Source organism: Scomber scombrus, chromosome 14 (genome assembly GCF_963691925.1).
Source record: "Scomber scombrus chromosome 14, fScoSco1.1, whole genome shotgun sequence".
Lineage (NCBI taxonomy): Eukaryota > Metazoa > Chordata > Actinopteri > Scombriformes > Scombridae > Scomber > Scomber scombrus.
This window is the reverse complement of record NC_084983.1, coordinates 6108522-6130237: the sequence shown is the minus strand read 5'-3', so window position 1 is coordinate 6130237 and position 21716 is coordinate 6108522. Positions and strand designations below refer to the sequence as shown.

At 42.0% G+C, this 21716-nt stretch overlaps 2 protein-coding genes across 4 annotated transcripts in view; one reads left to right on the top strand and one right to left on the bottom strand.

Moving 5' to 3' along the window:
• cltca (clathrin, heavy chain a (Hc)) overlaps window positions 1-15359 on the top strand; it is a 32494-nt gene extending 17135 nt beyond the window's left edge. For both annotated transcript variants that reach the window (XM_062433794.1, XM_062433793.1), the window contains 24 exons: window positions 1364-1561; window positions 1749-1949; window positions 2277-2429; window positions 2641-2763; window positions 3451-3588; window positions 3694-3858; window positions 3981-4161; window positions 4689-4852; window positions 6170-6295; window positions 6390-6532; window positions 6820-7054; window positions 7185-7307; window positions 7389-7534; window positions 7631-7814; window positions 7902-8094; window positions 8519-8676; window positions 8771-9043; window positions 9209-9526; window positions 9719-9850; window positions 9944-10054; window positions 10177-10347; window positions 10467-10688; window positions 12741-12816; window positions 13414-15359. In XM_062433794.1, the coding sequence (XP_062289778.1) occupies window positions 1364-1561; window positions 1749-1949; window positions 2277-2429; window positions 2641-2763; window positions 3451-3588; window positions 3694-3858; window positions 3981-4161; window positions 4689-4852; window positions 6170-6295; window positions 6390-6532; window positions 6820-7054; window positions 7185-7307; window positions 7389-7534; window positions 7631-7814; window positions 7902-8094; window positions 8519-8676; window positions 8771-9043; window positions 9209-9526; window positions 9719-9850; window positions 9944-10054; window positions 10177-10347; window positions 10467-10688; window positions 12741-12816; window positions 13414-13553 (4074 nt within the window). In that variant the 3' untranslated portion in view covers window positions 13554-15359. The remainder of the gene's footprint in view (window positions 1-1363; window positions 1562-1748; window positions 1950-2276; window positions 2430-2640; window positions 2764-3450; window positions 3589-3693; window positions 3859-3980; window positions 4162-4688; window positions 4853-6169; window positions 6296-6389; window positions 6533-6819; window positions 7055-7184; window positions 7308-7388; window positions 7535-7630; window positions 7815-7901; window positions 8095-8518; window positions 8677-8770; window positions 9044-9208; window positions 9527-9718; window positions 9851-9943; window positions 10055-10176; window positions 10348-10466; window positions 10689-12740; window positions 12817-13413) is intronic.
• Window positions 15360-15500: 141 nt separating this feature from the next.
• Window positions 15501-18326, bottom strand: ptrh2 (peptidyl-tRNA hydrolase 2). 2 transcript variants are annotated; one of them, XM_062433816.1, is made up of 2 exons: window positions 18285-18326; window positions 15501-17089 (listed from the first exon to the last, which is right to left on the bottom strand). In XM_062433816.1, the coding sequence occupies exons 1-2, from the start codon at window positions 18296-18298 to the stop codon at window positions 16567-16569; spliced, it is 537 nt and encodes a 178-aa protein (XP_062289800.1). In that variant the 5' UTR covers window positions 18299-18326; the 3' UTR covers window positions 15501-16566. The 2 variants fall into 2 exon arrangements, with proteins under 2 accessions (XP_062289800.1, XP_062289801.1); XM_062433817.1 differs by having other exon boundaries at window positions 18213-18288.
• Window positions 18327-21716: the final 3390 nt, after the last annotated feature.

Genomic DNA, 21716 nt, shown 5'->3' with positions numbered 1-21716 from the left:
AGCGCTGGTCCTCTCATCCAATCATAATCTCCGTCTTATCTTCCACGTCATCAGCATGGCAGAGATCTGTGATGTCTGCGCTGTAGTTTTACTACTCAGTATGTGTTTTTGGTTCTGGGCCAGTCTATCACTTGATACTACAGCTCATCTGTCAACTGACACTTGGTGCTCTCGCCTCTTTTTTTCCATCAGACTCCGATAAGTGTTTTTAAATGAGATGTTACATTTTAAATGTAAAAACAAACTGAGGGGTTTTACAGCACTCTGAGTGCTGTATTTTTCTATTGAACTATTGGCCCATATGGTTTGAGGATTTCTGTAATTAGCCATTAGGAAGTGAATGTCAGGCCAAGCATGGGTCAGTATCCAGTCCTTGCTTGTCTCACTTAAATGTTTCTTTGTAATCATCACTGACATTAATATAAGCATCAGCATTTCTTTCGTAAGCTCTTTGCTGAATAGAAAACAGCAGGGATCTATTTTTACTCCTTGTTTTCTGTCCATTTTTTTTTCTATTTCAGCTACATCTAGTTAGTTCACCCACATTATAGTGAGTAAGTGACCCTGCTTTTGTGGTAGGAAGAATGAGATCTACTCACCCGTGTTAAAAGCCGGGGCATGGACCTGCTGGGCTTGTTTGTAGAGGGGCCAACACAGGCTTTCTCCTTCGCCCCCCACCTCCCTTTTCCTCCAACTCGTTCATTCAACTTGTTCTCCTTTCTCCCTCAGTTGCCAAACTGCTCACAAAAGCCATGCGTTACACTGACCCACTAATAATACATTTGCATTCAGCAGCCACAACCCAAGGCCAGACAGCGTTTAATGGAGTTTAATGCTGTTGGACGCCCACAGTTAAATTCAGCTGAGCTCGCTCACTCTGCTAATTTCTGGCACAGGACATGAATAAGGAATGTGTTGAGTTATGTCAGTGGGGTCTCGATGTAAGACAAGTTCAAATAAAAAAGAAAATCCATCACGTCCAGTCCCTCTCAGATCCTGGGTTGTATTTAGAGCCTTGCTAAACATTGTGGGGGGTTAGGGAGCAGTGAATTTGAGCAATGAGCAGCTCAATGCCTTAACTGGGGAAAGCGAACCCCTCCGTCCTAACCACACACCACACTTATTCCTTTGTACAGTGCATAGCTGTAACTCGACCTAATAAACAAACATGAAAACAGAGGACTCTGCACAATAATGCAATAAATAAATCCAATACTACAAGAAAATGTGGTTTCATCCGATTTATACAAAGAAAAAGCTTTTCAAAAGGATCAAACGGGACAGAATGATCACAGTGTTCCCTTCTGAGTGTGGTCTTTGGTGCATTGTACTGTAACGTTCTCTGTATTTCTATGTAACACAGGTGCTGTCAGTCTGTGTGGAAGAGGAGAACATCATCCCTTACATCACTAACGTGCTGCAGAATCCAGATCTGGCTCTCCGTCTAGCTGTCCGCAACAACCTCGCTGGCGCAGAAGAGCTCTTTGCACGCAAGTTCAACAACCTGTTTGCGGCCGGCAACTACTCCGAGGCTGCCAAGGTGGCTGCCAATGCACCAAAGGTATTCATCCTTTTATGATGGGGTCGGTCAGCACCTCTCTGACATTATCTGATAGAATACTGTAAGAATCTCACGGTCCTATTCATTGCAGGGCTGTTGTGTTGAAATGCTTTAGTTTAGTTACCTGCTTGATTTGCATTTCATCAGTCATGAGATTCTCACCTTCAGCTGACTCTTCCCCTCTCAGGGTATCCTGCGAACCCCAGATACCATCCGTCGCTTCCAGGGTGTTCCCACTCAGCCAGGCCAGACCTCCCCCCTGCTGCAGTACTTTGGCATCCTGTTGGACCAAGGCCAGCTCAACAAGTTTGAATCCCTGGAGCTCTGCAGGCCCGTCCTCCAGCAGGGACGAAAGCAGCTTTTGGAGAAGTGGCTGAAGGAAGACAAGGTATTCAAGAACTCAGCTTCCACTCACAGGAAGAGGCTTTTCCTGAGGCGCCCATTTGTGTACATGACTCGCCTGTTATCTTGGATCACGTGATGTGCTTTGCTATGCGAGGCATTTGCGAAGTTTCCCTTTACAAGTTGTGCATTTGGGTTGTTCTAAGCTGCCTCAATTATGAACGAAATAAACTTTGATTTATACTGTAAATGCATGAATGTTTGTATTTCACTGTACCTATACTGTTTTCAGTATAGGTATTAATTATATTTGACATTCTAGTCTCATTAGTTGCTTCCAGTGCTGATTCTACTTGTGCTATGTTTGTTTCAGTTGGAGTGCTCTGAAGAACTGGGCGACCTGGTGAAGGCAGTGGATCCCACCTTGGCCCTCAGTGTCTACCTGAGAGCCAACGTCCCCAACAAGGTCATCCAGTGCTTTGCAGAGACTGGACAGTTCCCCAAGATTGTCCTGTACGCTAAGAAGGTATGTCTGTCACACTGAGATGATATCTGAGCTCTTAACATTTGATGATTGCTAAACAGTGAATTGCACAGAGAAGACAATCCATATGAAATCAATGTTAAACATGAAGCCAGTCTGAGTTTATTGAGACTAATTATAGTATAATAAGCACATCTGAATGTTTTTTGGCTTGATAAACATGTGTCTGTGTCTCTGTGTGTTTTGTTATCAGGTGGGCTACACTCCAGACTGGATCTTCCTGCTGAGGAATGTGATGCGGATCAACCCAGAACAAGGCCTGCAGTTTGCCCAGATGCTGGTCCAAGATGAAGAGCCACTGGCTGACATTACACAGGTCAGAGGGAGGCACCATTGATTTCTTTTTAGTCCACCAGTAACACATTTATGTTTTTTACTAAAGTTAAACAAATGGGGTTAGACTCTCTAGCGTTTTCTGATATTGTTAAGAGTGGAATCAATACATTTCCTCTAAACTTGAGAAAATATTTGGCCGAATCACAAGACATACCGACATCTGTGAACCTCAGCTATCCTGTAGTGCAAAGGAAATGCACGTCTTCCTTTGCTTCCTGCCACTGCAGTCTCTCTGCACTGCAAAAGTTAACTGCTTACTCAGCATCCAGTATTGCCTAAAGTGCTGTATTGGCAGGTAACAGCACAAAGACATATTACACGAAAGACTTTCTTCGATCCTAGAGGTGGAAATGTGTTGTATTCAGCCAACTTTCACTTTTTCATGTAAGTGGCAGCTTTAAAGAAGTACTTGGTCTCCTCGCATCTCTCGCGTTTAATCTTGTCAGTTCAGCTGTGCAGAGCTGTAGGAGAGGAGAGGAGAGGAGAGGAAGACTGCAGCTGGAGTGTTGTGTTTATGTCGGAGGGAGGTGTTGCGCACTAATAATTACGGTGCAGTAATACATGCAGTTCAAAGAAAGGTTTTGACAAGTTGCAGGTATCCACAAGCATGGTCCTTCCTACTTTCTGTGTTTCAAGTTCTCTCCTGTGTCTCCCCCTGTCTTTCCAGATTGTGGATGTGTTCATGGAATACAACCTGATCCAGCAGTGCACTTCATTCCTCCTGGACGCTCTGAAGAACAACAGACCATCAGAGGGACCACTGCAGACTCGCCTACTGGAGATGAACCTCATGCATGCTCCACAGGTGGACACATCTACGCATACTTTACTTAAAAGGAATTGATAAATACAGCTGGGATACATTTCTTCTAACTTCTTTTTTTTTAATTGTTTCATGTCATGGGTGTAGGTTGCTGACGCTATCCTGGGCAACCAGATGTTCACCAACTACGACCGCGCCCACATCGCCCAACTGTGTGAGAAGGCTGGACTCCTGCAGAGGGCTCTGGAGCACTACACTGACCTGTATGACATCAAGCGCGCTGTGGTGCACACACACCTCCTCAACCCAGAGGTAGGCTTCTGTAGGATGAAACTAAAACTCGCTCCATGTTCATTGCTCATTAAGTAAACTGATTAACTCCACAGCGAGTACTTTAGTATGACCCAAACTAACTTTCCCTCCTTCACCTCTAGTGGCTGGTGAACTTCTTTGGCTCGTTGTCCGTGGAGGACTCACTGGAGTGCCTCAGGGCCATGCTGTCGGCCAACATCCGCCAGAACCTGCAGATCTGTGTCCAGGTGGCCTCCAAGTACCACGAGCAGCTAACCACACAGTCTCTCACTGAGCTCTTTGAGTCATTCAAGAGCTTTGAAGGTGAGATCCCAAACTCTTTTGTCATAATGCTTCAGTTGATACAAAAGTATCAAATTCATACACACTGATGATAAACTCATTCATTAGAACCACTACAGTCAGAAGTCGGAAGCGCTGAAAAATAGACAGTGCAATTATTAAGAGTTTGTTTAGTACAATAGGGCAGTTCACCTTGAATATTTCTGTACCCAGGCTAGACATGAAAGTGCTATTTGACAGCCACTGCCTCCTGCACATTAACTGAGATAGATGTCCCCTAACTATCAATTAGACAAGTAGGCCAGAACAGAGGGAGGACAATCAATAGATTGTGCAGAATGGCCTGGGGATGAATTAGTGCAGCTCCTCTACTATTACTGGAATAACAGAGCATAAAAGTTAATGAATTGAGGAAGAAAAAAAAAACGGTTGAATGTTTGAGTGTGAATTATATCTCTTCAAGATATATTACTGGATCCATTATGCCATGATCAGCAATTAGAGGGAGCTGTGGACACGCATGTAACTTGACTGTGTGTTTCTCTCAGGTCTGTTCTACTTCCTGGGCTCTATCGTGAACTTCAGTCAGGACCCTGAAGTTCACTTCAAATACATCCAGGCAGCCTGCAAGACGGGCCAGATCAAAGAGGTGGAGAGGATCTGTAGAGAGAGCAACTGCTACGACCCTGAGCGCGTCAAGAACTTCCTCAAGGTAAAAACCACAGGGAACACTGGAGTAATGTGAGAGGAGAGGATCAAATACTGACATTTAACAGCTCTTTTTTCCTAACCCCCTGTTTGATTTCTGACTCTCTCTACCTTATAAGACTGTCCTCTTGTTCCTATGTCTGTTTGATTGGGAACAACTACTTGATACGGTTGCTTTTTTTCCTATTGTTACATCTTATAAGGACATAATAAGGACATTGAGGTTTCCCAGATTGATTCATCAGAATTTTTCTTCGAGTAAAATTGTCACGGTTTTCATTTTCAGCCTCTTTTCATTCATACTGCATCTTGCGTAGAGTCCACAGTCCTTTACATTACTACAAGCTATTGAAAAAGATTCACAGAGGCATATTTGATTATGATAGTGTTACTCTCACTAGCCCTCTCCCAGAAAGTATTTATTTGCGTGTTGGTCAAAAACAATGTTCAGAACCATCCTGATGGTGGTGAATTATCTCTTTTGCTTTTCCTCTATTTGTCTTTGGATTGGCAGGACATGGATAAGGTAAATCTACTCCTGTCCACAGTACAGGATCTCTCCCCGTTTTTCGTTTCTTTCTTTAATTCCTACCCATTAACTTTAGGCACAGGATTGAAACTGGGATTTGTATAGAGGTGTATGTGCTCATACACCACAATCCATACACCCACTGTGAGTGCAACCAGTGCTCTCGGATCTTCACTTAGTCATAGTCATTCATTGGATGTTTGTGTGTGTATGTGATTGCAGTTAATGGTGAACAAGTAAGGTTCTTGTACTCTATTTGAGATCTATTAAGACATTAATGATCAAAGTCTGTGTGTGTATAGTGTGTAGTCCTCTGTGTAGGCCTCTAGTCCGTGCAGCATGTTCTTGAATAATCTGGCAGCTCTCTGCTAATGAGCAAGAAAGCTACTGTAGAATATTCCCTCACTCAACTGTGAAACACGTATTTTGCACTATTTAATCATCCTGACCTCTGATAAAGTGTGACGTACATTTGTCGTAGTGACAAACCTTTTCTCTCTCCCCCCCCCCCCCCCCCCCCTTTAATATGGTATAAAATGTGTCATTTTTTGAATTGCTTAAGGAGGTTTGATGTTGCTAGAAAATGATGTCATCAATTTCATTTTTATCAGAAGTCACCAAGCATCAACAATACTGTCACACCTGCTGTAAGAAGTGTATTTCATTTAAAAATCAGTCACCCTCGTTGCATCAGGTTTGGTAGATGTTTTGTGGCCTGTATAGAGGTGTTGCTGTTGTTGTTGGTTGGGATATCTTGCTGACCTTTTTCCCTCCAATGTGTGTGACGAACAGGAAGCCAAACTCACCGACCAGCTGCCACTCATCATCGTCTGCGACCGCTTCGACTTCGTCCACGACCTGGTGCTCTACCTGTACCGCAACAACCTGCAGAAGTACATTGAGATCTATGTTCAGAAGGTGAGACTCAACGGACACATGACGATGACTACACGTCCTCACATTACAGGTGTAAGAGATAAAAGAGATTGATCTTGATGTGTTTGCGTCCTAGGTGAATCCTAGCCGTCTGCCCGTGGTGGTTGGAGGTCTCTTGGACGTGGACTGCTCAGAGGATGTCATCAAGAGCCTGATCCTGGTCGTCAGGGGACAGTTCTCCACTGATGAACTGGTCGCTGAGGTGGAAAAGAGGAACAGGTGCGGTGCCCTTTTACCTACATGACGTTTTACATACTTCCTCTCACAACAGGAATACTAGTTTCCAGAAACATCAGATTGTGAGTTAATTGTCCACCGAATTGGTAGTAAGAAGTCATGTTCTTTGGGAGTAAAAAGAGATGACACTGCTTTTAAAATAAAATAATTCATAGTAATCTAAGGAGGAATATGTGGCATCTTCACATAGAGAGCCTCAAAAATCTAATGTTCCAAGTAGGATATGACTTTTCCTTCATTCTTCATCATTTCCCTTCTTTCTCTTACAGACTGAAGCTCCTGCTGCCCTGGCTGGAGTCTCGTATCCATGAAGGCTGTGAGGAGCCCGCCACCCACAATGCCCTGGCCAAGATCTACATCGACAGCAACAACAACCCCGAACGCTTCCTGAGGGAAAATCCCTTCTACGACAGCCGCGTGGTGGGAAAGTACTGCGAGAAGAGAGACCCACACCTGGCCTGTGTGGCCTACGAGAGAGGACAGTGTGACCAGGAGCTGATTAATGTGAGGAAGAGTTTCTGTACTTGCCTGTTTCACACGAACTAATGTATTCAAATGTCTGTTTCAATCTGCTTTTCTTTTATGGTGTGCTGCATTAAACTGCTTTGTAATTTATCTTCTGTTTTCTCTTCAGGTCTGCAATGAGAACTCCCTTTTCAAGAGCTTGTCTCGCTACCTGGTCCGTCGCAAAGATCCCGAGCTGTGGGCCAGTGTGCTGCTGGAGAGCAACCCCTTCAGACGTCCACTCATTGACCAGGTAAAGTATACAGAAAATGAGATTAACCTCTTTTTAATACAAGCTGGTGCTCCTCTAACCTGCTCTTTGTTTTGCTCTCAGGTGGTGCAGACAGCGCTGTCAGAAACCCAGGACCCAGAGGAGGTATCAGTCACTGTCAAGGCCTTCATGACCGCCGACCTGCCCAACGAGCTCATCGAGCTGCTGGAGAAGATTGTGTTGGACAACTCCGTCTTCAGTGAACACAGGTGTGTGTGTGTCTCTCTTAATATTTTTCAATTTCCTCTGCTGTGTTCAAAGTGAAAATGAGCTCAGTATTTCATGTCTTCTCCTCTCATCCACAGAAATCTGCAGAACCTGCTGATCCTGACAGCAATCAAAGCCGACCGCACTCGCGTGATGGAATACATCAACAGACTTGACAACTACGACGCCCCCGACATCGCAAACATCGCCATCAGCAACGAGCTCTTCGAGGAGGCCTTCGCCATCTTTAAGAAGTTTGACGTCAACACCTCCGCAGTGCAGGTCGGTTATTAACTCTTAAACTAAGCTAGACTGATACCTTATTCACTGAGGAAGTGTTGATCACATTTTTCTTTCTCCCCCCTCTAGGTGCTGATCGAGCATATTGGCAACCTGGACCGGGCTTACGAGTTTGCAGAGCGCTGCAATGAGCCGGCTGTGTGGAGCCAGCTGGCAAAGGCTCAGTTACAGAAGGAGCTGGTCAAGGAGGCCATCGACTCCTACATCAAAGCTGACGACCCCTCTGCATACATGGAGGTGGTACAGGCTGCTGATAAGAGCGGTAAGCAGACGTGGGGATGAGCATCAGACTTTTTTTATATATGATATTTTATGTCATAGTTTCTAAAGCTTCTAAACATGGCAGAATTATTCAAAGGGCTTTCCAAAACTGAGCACAGCATGTGGGGAGAGCATACCGTCTGACTTACTCTGAGCTGATCCATTATGGGGGTTTCAGTGAAAGCAGTTTGTTGTTTGCCAGCACCACTTTGAATGAAATACAAAATGAAGTATATAGCAGGTTAACTTAGCTGTGGGAGTTTCAGTGATTGAGATTTGTCCTCTAGTTGTATTTGCAGCAACTGCAGCATGTCCTTATTAAAAGAGTGCCCTCAGTACTAAATACAGTGCAGTGTTCTATACCTGCCAAAAAAAATAAACTGACTAATTTGAACTATTTAAATAACTAAATGGTTGTGCTTCAGGAAACTGGGAGGACTTGGTCAAATTCCTTCAGATGGCTCGTAAGAAGGCCCGCGAGTCCTATGTGGAGACAGAGCTGATCTTTGCTTTGGCCAAAACCAACCGCCTGGCTGAACTGGAGGAGTTCATCAACGGACCCAACAATGCTCACATCCAGCAGGTATGCCTCGCTCTAATACAATCTATGTGAGTTAGCTGTCCAGCTACAAAAAGAAATGGCATGTAATTTACTGTGTTTATGTATTCTCTTGTAGGTTGGTGACCGCTGCTACGATGAGAAAATGTACGACGCTGCTAAGCTGCTGTACAACAACGTCTCCAACTTCGGTCGTCTGGCTTCGACCCTCGTGCACCTCGGGGAGTACCAGGCCGCTGTGGACGGCGCCCGCAAGGCCAACAGCACCCGCACCTGGAAGGAGGTGTGCTTCGCCTGCGTGGACGGAAAGGAATTCAGACTGGCCCAGATGTGCGGCCTCCACATCGTCGTGCACGCTGACGAGCTGGAAGAGCTCATCAACTACTACCAGGTAAGATGGAATTAGAGGGAGGGATGAAAAATTTGTTTGCAGAGTATATTTGTGTCATCAATTCAATAGGTTATTTTTAGAACATCTAAAAGCACTTTACTTGATTATACAAATGAAAACATGGCCCACACACATTTACCACATTTCCCCCATATCTTCTCTCAGGACCGCGGTTACTTTGAGGAGCTGATCACCATGCTGGAGGCGGCACTGGGCCTGGAGCGCGCTCACATGGGAATGTTCACCGAGCTGGCCATCCTCTACTCCAAGTTCAAGCCCCAGAAGATGAGGGAGCATCTGGAGCTCTTCTGGTCCAGAGTCAACATCCCGAAGGTCCTGAGAGCAGCGGAGCAGGCTCACCTGTGGGCCGAGCTGGTGTTCCTGTACGACAAGTACGAGGAGTTCGACAACGCTATCATCACCATGATGAACCACCCAACAGACGCCTGGAAGGAGGGACAGTTCAAAGACATCATCACCAAGGTACTTTTAGATTCAATGTCAAAACTATTTAGAAGTTTGGTGTATTTTTATTGATATTTCTGATATGTCTGACTATATTTGGTTAACAATTACAATAAAAATATCTTATATCTTAGTATATTCCCCACTCAAGTGTTGATCCTTCTTGTATTTACTCTCTAAAACCTCCTTTCCCTCTGCACCCTGTGTTAGGTGGCTAACGTGGAACTGTACTACAAAGCCGTCCAGTTCTATTTGGAGTTCAAGCCCTTGTTACTGAATGATCTGCTCATAGTGCTCTCACCCAGACTGGACCACTCCCGTGCTGTCAACTTCTTCAGCAAGGTACACTTTATGCTATATCATACAGATAAAGAAGGTGTATGATGGAAATGTTTGTTTGTTAAAGTTGATATGACTGTTCATGTGTGTCTGCAGGTGAAACAGCTGCCACTGATCAAGCCCTACCTGCGCTCAGTACAGAACCACAACAACAAATCAGTCAATGAAGCACTTAACAACCTCTTCATCACAGAGGAGGATTATCAGGTGAGAGAATGTTTAAAACTGTGACTGACTGTATGTTATTACATGTTTTTATTGTATAAGTTATCTATTCATTTTTTAAATTGTATTTATTCTTCTCACGTTTTCCGTCTCACTCTCTTCAGGCACTGAGGACATCAATAGATGCCTACGACAACTTCGACAACATCTCACTGGCCCAGCGTCTGGAGAAACACGAGCTGATCGAGTTTAGGAGAATTGCTGCCTACCTCTTCAAAGGCAACAACCGCTGGAAACAGAGCGTGGAGCTGTGCAAGAAGGACAAGCTCTACAAGGTGCTCTTCCCATCCAACATTCACCATTATTTTCTTAGTGAATATTTTCCTATACTCTGCTTAGTTTAACTTAGAGCATTCCTCAACCTGTCTGTTTCCTGTACCTCCCCCTCCTGCAGGATGCCATGCAGTACGCGTCAGAGTCCAAGGACACAGAGCTAGCAGAGGAGCTGCTGTCCTGGTTCCTAGAGGAGGACAAGAAGGAGTGTTTTGCTGCCTGCTTGTTCACCTGCTACGACCTGCTGCGGCCCGACGTGGTGCTCGAGACCACCTGGAGGCACAACATCATGGACTTTTCTATGCCATATTTCATTCAGGTCATGAGGGAGTACCTCAGCAAGGTGGGTCAGCTGCATCCTGTTCAGGCTGGCTATAAGTTAACTGAATAGTGAAAAGTTTGATACAAATGCAGGCCATAAAGCTGTATGTACTGCTATCATCTCACCCTCTCTCTCTCTCCTCCTTTTCTGGTCCTTTTTTAAATTTCTTAAATCAGATAATTAACAAAACTGTTGCTCATAAACCTTGTATGTTTGAGAATATAATGACCCCTGCAGCAAGTATCAACCAAAAACTGGCCGTATCAAATGAAAGACATGCACAGAATTCTTACAATTTAGCATTGTCTGTTTCCTTTCCTACTTTTCTTCTTGGGGAAATATCTTTTAATCTTCTTCTTCTATGCCGCACCTTTTCTCTTGCAGGTTGATGCAATTACAGATCAGGTGAAAGTTAAATGCTCTGTTTTTTGATTTCCAAGTAATTTGGCTTGGAAGACTGCGGCCTTGAGTGTGCATGGTTTTAGCTATTACCACGCATTACACTCTCACCAAGACCTCTTTGGAGATGTGTCGAAACTTTACAGTTGTTGGGACACAGTATCTACTAAAACTGTTAAAGTCTGAGGGAGTTAAAGTGTAGCAGTCTGCTGCAGCAGCTCTTGACAGCTGGCATTAATCTGCACGCTGTAATCAGCTGTCAGGAAGAGAAATGTGAGAAATGACGGCCATCTAAACTACCGTTTTTGTGAGCGCTACAAGAAATGCATGCAAATCCCATTGGCTTCAGGATGTGATGTAGTGCTTTAGTCATAAATTACTCAGTCAGGATACTTGTGGATGAGCAGCAAGTGAAGGGATTATACTTGCTGTAAGCTTTAAAAGACATATTACAAGAGAAAACTGCATGGAGTGAACCAGCTAACTCATGCTGTACTGTATGTAACACAAGATGCATAAATGTGCCTTTTGTACCTGAAACCAGTCTGTAGTTTGACCTGTGAAATGAAATATAAACCTGCAGCAGACTGCAACAGGCCCAAAATATACCTGGTCTACACAGAGAGGCTGTTGGAGAAAATGCACTTTACACAATAGCTTTAATTACCTTCTATATTCATGAAAATATTCATTGTGTCACACACTGGAGACGTTTTCTAGAAATATGAGAAACTCTTTACAATTTAACTTGAAGTGCATTTCCTCTCATGATGACAGTGCACAATATGAAGCTGTATGTGCTTCTTTTAAAAGGTTGTGTTTTGAAGTTTTGAACTCATTACTGGAACAAGCATGTGCAGCAGAGGGCTGTTGGTAGTGCCTGGCTTTACCCGTACAGTAGAAAGCCCCAAAGTGTAGACGGCACCTGACCCAAGACTCACACCCCTCCATCTTCCTGCTCCTCCTCTTCCTCTTCCTCCCACCAAACTGCATCTGAGTGCTGCAGCCTTGTTATTCACTGCCGGCCCAGCGGTGTAACACACAGAGCATGAGACTGTTTCTGTTTACAGGGACGCTTCAGCTTGTTGCTACTGTGTGCAGAGGAATAGCTATTCTATCCGAGGCATGTAGAAACTGAGCGTACTATGATAAATGCACACATATACAAGATGTGGAAGTGCACTGCTGAGCAAGCTCTTACTTTTAACTCTGCTGCTGCTCTCTCCTGAGGACCTGATACGTACATCTCGCTTATCACTGCATCTGACTTGCTGCCTGAAGTTTTTTTTAGTTTTTTTATTGTGAAGAATTTGCCACTTTTACTGTTACAGTCAGGCAACCCCCAGATGGTTTTATTAGAATAATACAAATGTTCATCTTTAATGCATTATTTTCACTACAAACCATAAACATCTCTATTTGCTGTGTGGATAAAGTGTGAAAAACACCTGAAGTTGCGGTTTTGTTTTTATCTGACAGTTTTGTTTTGCTTTGCCTCACTGGATGATATATGCTCAGAGTGGTGGCCCTACTTTTTTGATAGTTGATGCACCACCTCTGTCTGTCACATATTAGTTAACTAAAATATAAGCAACTGTTTTAATTTGTAACTTGTTAAATATTCATGAAGTGTTGTAGTTTTCTTCTAAATACCTGTTTCTTTTTGCCTTGCAGGTAGATAAACTTGAAACCTCAGAGTCCGTACGGAAAGAAGAGGAGCAGGCAACAGAGACGCAACCCATCGTCTACGGTAACAGTCCTCTGATGACATCAGTGTCCGTTTCACTGTAATCAAAAGCAAAGGCTTCCTCACGTAGTGCTTTTTGGTCTCTGGAAGTTTCGATACCAGAATGTATTTTAAAAAACGATCAGGCAGTGAAATTTGATGCTGTTAGTGTTATTTTGTGACAGACAATGAAGTTATCATGTTTTATCTTGATGAATGTGATAAAAGTAATAAGAGGAAGTTTTACAAATGGGTCATGGGGCAAATGCTGGAAAGGAAACTCGACAGTTCACCACATAAGAATTTGCCAAAACTGAAAAATGAGATCAACAAACAAATGAGGAAGCACTGTGACCAAGTTATGAGAAAACATTCAAGTTTTACTTAATCTGATCAAATAAAATGGAAACATTTCAGACTAAAGACCAGTTAATTAGGGACGGCTTGTCTAAGTGGGGCCAAAGCCGTGTCCCCAAATAGGAAACAGCAGATTTTTGGGTCAGTGGTTCAGGTCAGGAAAGGGTGAGGGTTTGTGGTTATATAGTCTAAAAGAAATTAATGTAAGTCTATGAAATGTCCCCAGAAATGACCTAACTAAACGTGTGTGTGTGTATCTTGCAGGCACACCCCAGCTGATGCTGACAGCAGGCCCCAGCGTACCTGTGCCCCCTCAGCAACCATACGGCTACGGCTACCAGCAGGCGCCTGCAGGATACCCTCAGGCGCCAGCAGCTCAGCCAGGCTTCGGCTACGGCATGTAAAGACCCCCTCTCCCCCCCCGGAACCCTTCTCTCCACATGCAGGCTGGAGCTACCATCCATCCATCTCCCACAGTCCTTCACCAGACCATTATTGTCTCACCCTGCCTTTCACAAGGAGTGTGAGATAATACAGAGAAACCCCCATCCCCTTTTTTTTCTTTTTTTTTCTTTTTTTAAACTTTTTCTTCCCTTTTAAAACTGTCATGAAGGACTCAGTTTTATTTCAGTTTTCAAAGAAAAAAAGAATGAATCACAAAGATTAATTTTCTCACATTCCGTATTTACTAGATTAATTTCTTTTTGTCTATTTTATTTGAATAGGAAAAGGTTTATGTACAATGGGAGGGTGGGCTTATGAGAAGAGCTAGTCCTCTTCTCTGTTTAAAAAAAAAAAGAAAAAAAAAAGGTCTGTTGTGAAGCATCTGATTTGCACTCTGTAGTGAGAAGAAATTAATGTAGAACCTCTTCCTTTTGATGTGTGTGAGCAGCTTCTTCTGTCTGACTGTAAAATGCATTTAATTATTGTATATTCAGACACAAAAAAAACAAACGCTTCTATGTTCCTCTATATTTGAACATGAGACCGCCGCTTTCCATGACCACAATCCTGAAACACTACGTCGCACATACGTGTCCCCACAAACACACAGACACACAGACACACACACACACACAAACACACACACACACACACACACACACACACACACACACACACACACACACACACACACACACACACACACTCTTCAGGGCTGATTCTTGAAGGAAACAGAGTATTTTACATACGATTCTCAGGAAAGTTTGACACTTTCCTGAAAAGCCTATGCAGGACTCTCCCAACTAATTTGCAGACGTCATTTTCCATACGCTTGAAATACTACTTTAACGCGGGACCATTCCACTTCAGGAGGGACTTGCATACCTGTTTGTGTTTGACTAACATGCCCCATGCCACCCCCCTCCTCTGTATGCTGCGGTTTGTTTCATGCAGAATATCATTTGAGGTCACTGTTCCCGAGTGTGCAGGAGAGATATATTTCAAAGTGAACTCTCCTGACCTCCTGCTGAGGGAGTTTCCCTTAAAACCTCTCGCAGTCGACCCGCTAGTTCAATTGAGAACCGTCATCACAGGACTTGTGGTAAATTTGAAGTTTTAAAGGCTTGCGTGTATACAGGAAAATCAATCATTAACTCCTTTTGAACTTATATTCGTATCTAAAATTACCTTAGATTTAAATTGTGCACTTAAGATACTTGATTGTGCATAATCAGGATCATAATGAATGAAACAGCGGTTTTGTTTTCCACTTAAAAAAAATAAAAAATAAAATAAAGGCTTCTTGTTTGTCAAGAACAGTCTGGTTGTGTCTTGCATGTGCTGTTTGGTGCAGGATGTGAACACAGTGGAGGTATAGGTCACATTAGTCTGCCGTCCAATGAAGTGAAAAAGCCATTCACTCGGCTCCACAAAGAGGGGAAGTGATGTCATGGGTATGATATGTGTGACAAATAAATACTGAGCAGAGCGATCATGGACTGTTAAGTGTATGAAAGAGTCTGATAGTGTAAGATTGTAAAGAAAAAAAATGTGATGACACTGCTAAAAATAATCAGTTTTCAAACATGCTGCATCAGTGTTTCTGTTACTTGAAGGGTAGAAGTCAACTCTGACCTGCAAGTTCACCGCAGCTGACCAGGAGATCACATCGAAACAGGAAACTCAAGTTTGAATTTGATTGGTTTAACTGAATGAATGTGTGAATGCCTACAAAGACTAATAATAATAAAATCCTGTACAGTGTATTTGTAGTAAAAATCTATTTGAAGCTTATCTTACACTGAGACTGTCAGGGAGGTTTTCATTCAACTGTGCGAGTTCCTGTTTATGCTCTGTGTAAGAATTTTATGCTGAGTGTGAGAAATAACATTTGTGGTTTACCTCAATTTACAGCAAAGTTTCAAAATAACTGAGTGATCACATATGCTCAGAGAAGGAACAGTCAATGAGATATTGACCCTTTATCTACCATATTGTATATTACTTTTAAAACATAATCCTCACAGTTTAGAGTGGTATGTTACTTACTACTCCCAATATCACTGCTATTACTTTCAGCAGTTTGAATAGAGGCCCTGTTCAACAGCAGCAATAGAAGGCTCACTTGATGTATGAGGATGTAGCACTGGCACCCTCTGATGGTGTAAACCAGCAGCTGCTACATACACAGCAGACCAATAATAAGTCTCCTCTGGTGCAAGTTACTACCAGTCATTTATACCTATCAATGTAAGATTCTGACTTATTTCATAAAGTGGAATTATATTTTACAGGTTGAGGTGTTGGTTGTTAAATTCACTCAATGCAGCACTTAAAACCAGGAAAAAATATTGAAGATAATCCATTATTTTATATCAAAACATTAAATGAAATTCCGTCTCATTACCATATTTTTGACATCCTATTAATCCACTCTACTGCTGCAATGCAAATACCAATTTATACTGTTTATTGAAGTGACCTTCATGGCATTTTATATGAAAAAATGACTCAATTTCAGCATTAATTCTGTGAGATGATCTTTCTTCATTTGTTATCATCAAGCCAATATAATTAGTAGACGGTAGCTCAGAGTAGTTAAATGGTTGTAATATGAGAACAATAATAATACTGAATAATTGTTTTGCTCTTGTCACATTTTAAACAGAACATATATTTAATGTTTCCTCAGGTCTAAAGACAGTGTCAGGCCTCAGCAGACCGGTTGTAGATTGTTTCAAGTGTTCATCTGTCACAGTAAACAAGCTGTTACTGCTATTCCAGAGTCATCTCATTTCTAATGCAATAGGGTTAAATGCACAAAATCCCCAAAATGGCACAAAAAAGTGAAGTAATTGACAATCAGTTATTCTTGTATAAAAATACAAACTTATATTAGCCCAACTTAGGTTTCATTGCGGATAGTTTTAACCTAGACACTGTCTGAAAGTCACTCATATTCAAACTGGAACTCTAGTAGAGCTTCAAGTCTCCAGTCACTCTGTCGATCAGATCAGCTGGACCTGGACCGATACCCAGCACAGTGCGTGACCCGGGCGCAATCTGTGTCCTCCCTGCGTCCTGGATCAGACTGACAGGAAGCCCCACTTCTTTGGCGTGACCCAGAAGATCAATCAGGGTTTCCTCATCAGGAGCTTTCACCACCACCTTGGGCTGGCCGCTGAACTCCCACTGTTTGAGGAGCGAGGGGTTCCTGCGCTGCACCTGTTTGTAGGCCGACACAGCAGCGTGGGAGCACTGGGCGGCGACCTTCCCTTTACCCATCTTCAGGTCATTTCGGACAACCAGGATCATCTTGAACTCCCCTCCTTCTCCCATGACGCTCGTTTCACCGGTGCCGTTCCCCATCGCTGCCATCAGGTTTTTGGACGATGAGCCTAAACGAGCCCTGAGATGCCAGCCGAGGAGGAGTCCACAGCCCAGTCCTGCCACAACACCCAAACCTAAAGGGCCACACAGCACATCCATATTGAACCTGAAAAAGAAGACGAAGGGGAGTCTGTGTCACAAATTTATGGCACCCATAAACATGAAGCCAGGAACATTTAATTTGTTTATAAAGTTGGGATTCTTGACCTAGAAATTACCCTTAAAGAATAATCTCACCACAAGGTCCATTCAGTAACTATTCTTGAGCTTTTGATCATATCAAACCATCTTCCTCAGCAGATGGGGTTGCCCGGTTGCCTAACCCTAACCCATCTCATCCATGTTTGTTTTTCAGGTTGAGATTAAAGTTTAAATCTTAAAATAACTCCAGAACAGCTAACAAACCAACTGAAATAAGTTAAATGTTTTCATACTGACATTTAGCACCAAGCCTATAGTTACAGGTGGTCATTTAAACTGTGTGTGCCTTTAACATTTCTCATACAAGATTCGACCAAATTGAGTAAACTTAACGATAACTGGCCAACAAGCTAAACTAAGATGTATCTCAGTGAAGAACTGGTTAGAAGAAAATATTATGTTGGTATTGGTTGAATGTTTTGAATGATTTGAATAATAGTTCATGATTTGAAATATATATTATTAATATTGTTAGGTATATTGGGAACTACTTCTTACTATCTAGATTGTCTGTACATTAGTTTAGACTGGGCGGAGTGATATACCGCACAGTGAAGTCGTGTATCAAGTTTGTTATCTGTGTTATGGCGCGGTAACCTGGGCGCCACTTGTCTTTGTTTTAGGTCGGATATTAAAAGTAGACAAGTTGCTCTGTGAAGAAGCTGTCCCCTGCTGTTTCTTACCCAAGACCCTCCATTTAATTAAGACTACACAGACATACACTTAGCCTTACACGAACTTACTAGCCTAACTAGCCGTAGCTTCCCAGTGTTATGTCCGAGTCTGTTCCCCGTCGATATGTGTTCCTCCTTCTCCATAACCCCAACCAGTCGTCTTCTGAGGTGCCTAGCCCGAACCAGCTTACCCCAACCGTAAACTAACTCCAACTGCGGAGTTGATACACAACTTTAACAGGAGGAGAACAGACTTCCACACAACACCGGCTAATAAGGTAACGCGTTCTCTCCTGAAACAGCACTTCAGAACATTAAGTGTGATTAAACGAACAAATTGACAAGTGTTCATACATTTCTTTCCCTTAATGTGCCAAAACACGATGCGGCTGACTGACAGATGGTTACTCTGGTATTAATTCATACCTGCTGCTCTGCATGGAGAAAGCTCCTTATGGTCGCTCGGAGATGACGTCAAAAGAGGCGCCAGTACTGCCTTCCCAATAAAATAAAATAATTATTTTTGAAAACATACAGAACTGCTTTTATTTGATTTTAATGCATCTTAACAATGGTTAACATTTGGACTAATAATTTATACGGCTGATATTACAGATATATAAATATTATCTTCAAACCTTTAAGTACAGTACCATTATATAATAGAAGTGATGGGGGACAAAATCCACAGTTCTCCTTTTAAAAAGTGAATTTAAAAGTGTATCTTCCACAATTAAAGTCTTTTTTAGTTTAAATAAATAAACAAATCCCTCTTTTGTGTCTGCAGGGGAAGGATTGTAACACAAATTGGGGATATGGCACCAAAAAAAAGCTGTAATTTGAAAGTTATTGACCTGACTTGACTAATTTGGACGGGTAAAGACTAAAAACTCTTTAGTAGTACAGCACCAGGTAAACGTTTGGGTACACTTTCTTATTAAAGTGAATGGGTGGCTGTGTCCAAACATTTAACTGGTACTGACCCCCATCATTGACATTATAAGTGCATTATTAAGGGATCTCTTAATATCCTATATGAACAGGATTACAGCATGATAACAGCAAGGGGGGATCAATAAAGATGCATCTAATCTTAAAATGTAAGCTTTAACAAATGCTCTACATGTCAAAATTATGTCACCTTGTTAATGAAACTGTCATGTTTGACCTTTAAAGGTAAGACACATTACTCCAAAAGAACTGACAGAAAAAGGGACTACAGCTGTGATAATATAAACATAAAGAAAGCTGTGAAAGGATTCAGTTATTAGGTAAAATATGATTGTATTTATTTCCCCATATACTTCTCCATGCTTCAAAAAGAGGGCAGTGTGTTTTCACCAGTTTTGAACAGAGTTACGGGATGTTTTGCTACTGGTCACAGAGTGTTCTTTGGCACAGCTGTCTGAAAAAAAGTCCTATAAAACCACTACTCTGTGCTTTAAAACACACGGGCATGATGGAGTTGGTTTATTATGACTGATGAGCTCATTCTAGCTTATAACAAACTCCTCAGCATCTCATCCAATCATTATTATTATTATTATTACTTATTTATTTATTTTTATTCATATATAGAATTTTCAGGGAGTGATGGGCCTATCAACACTCTGTCATCTGGTTGATGGCTCCTGCTTCCCTCATTTCTTCCTCTGGGCCGTTGGCACATGAATAAATACACACTCTCATAAATACATACACACAATTGGGTTGCGGCTGTGATTCAGGAGGCAGAGCAGGTTATCCACCAATCGAAAGATTGGTGGTTCGATTCCCGGCTCCTCCAGTCCACATGTCGACGTGCCCTTGGGCAAGATACTTGACCCCAAATTGCTTCCGATGTCTGCACAAACGGTGTAAGAATGTGTGTGAGTGTTTGTCTCCTCCTGATGAACAGGTTGACACCCTGTGTGGTAGCCCCTGCCATCAGTGTATGAATGTGTGTGAATGGGTGAATGTGACATGCAGTGTAAAAGCACTTTGAGTGGTCAAAAAGACTAGACAATTGCTATAGAAGTACAATCCATTTACCATTTATCAAGAATGGCCACGGCTATGCAAAAAGAAATGCAGCAATTAGACCCCCCAACCCCCAGACAGTCAACTAAACCAGGGTGAGGAAGAGCCAACTGCAAGCAGATGCATCAGGAAGCCAACTTAGGAACCCTAAAATCAAGAGGGCTCTTCTTTCTCATAATGTTCTGTGCCAGGAACTTAAAATGAATAAACAACCTCTTGTTTCACAAAGACGAGCCACTGGCAACAAGACAAGTAATGTACAACTGGCATTATCAGGCAAGATTCTAAAGAAATATCGGCTTATTCATCGTCCAGTTTGGTTTAAGTTACAAGTTACTGAGTGAAAGAAAACAAATAGCACAGATAAAGGCAACATTTTTGCAAGTTATCAGCCTGGCCAGTCTTGTGCTGACTCTGAGGAGAACAGGTTGCCTATATATTATTTTGGAGGCATTTATTATTCTTTACAACATGGTGTTAAGATGGTCAAGACTCATATTATTTTATTTATTGATATATTATTTTTGCACAACATCGCCGGCATTGCTAAGGAGTAACGCTGAAGTAATGTAACTAGTAGTGTAATTGCTTTCCACAGGGAGTAATTAAGTAACATAACACATTACTTTTTTTTTCTTTTTTTTTTAAAGTAATGAGTAATGAGTAATACGTTACATTTTTTGAGTAACAACTCCAACACTGATGATAACCAATAAAACCAACACCAGAAACAAAATCAAACGCCAGCCCTCTGCCCTTAAGGGTTTCATGATCAAACTTAGAATAAGCTTAAAAACATAAAACCACTCAAACCAACTCTGAGTTGAAGAAAATATCTCTGTGCTTATTCTGTCTCAACTCAACAACCCTTCACCCACTCAGCATGTTGAACAGTGATGACTTGGAGCACTCTAACTTGGAGTTGTGTCAAATATTCATCAGTTGTGTTTCCACACAAATAATTGATCAGGAATTGATAAAGAATCGGAACAATAAGCATAATTAATTATGGTATTGATTTCAATCAATTGATATTTTATTAACCGATATCTTATCAATTCCCGTCCCTAACATTAAGAGATGAGAGAAAAAAAAATATGCCATGGTTTTTGTTTAATTTTTTGGTATTCTGTGTATTAGAGCCCGACCAATATGGGATTTTTGAAATTGACACCGATTTCAGAGTGGATAAAATACGATTTTTGATCTGGAATGAAAATAGACCTTTTCTATGTGGATTTTTCACCAATTTTGCACTGATATGACTACGCAAAAGGTAGGATACTCAGAAGGCTGCTTTATTAAACAAGTGACTTTAATTAAGTGTATTTAACAGGTGAGTTTCTAGAAATTAACACTAAGAACATAGAGAATAAACAAAAATAATGCTTTTTTTCTTGTTTATCAATAAATGTCATCTTTATCAATATTTTACCGTTCATGTATAATTTACGGTCACAAACTAACTCTGCTGTCGAGTGAAGAGGTGAAGAGCGGCAGCGGTGTTACACCTTATTCTGTGATTCTGTTACACACGTTCAGGGGAAACTTTCAACGGTGGAAAACCAGACGTTGAAATGTTTAACTTTTGTAGATACAGCAACCGTAAATGTGCAGCTCGAGAAAAACTGAACTGCGAGTCCTGAACAAAACCGTTTGCTGTAAGTACATGTTAACATATTAGCTTCCACTTGCTGACAAGGTATGAAAGTAGCTACGCGGTAAACTAGTATGCTAGGTGGCTAAGGAATAAGATGCGCTTCAGAAAGCTGCTCTGATGCTAACCTTTCAGTTTGCTACATTATTGACTGTACCGACAAACTGTAGCTGCTAATAGCA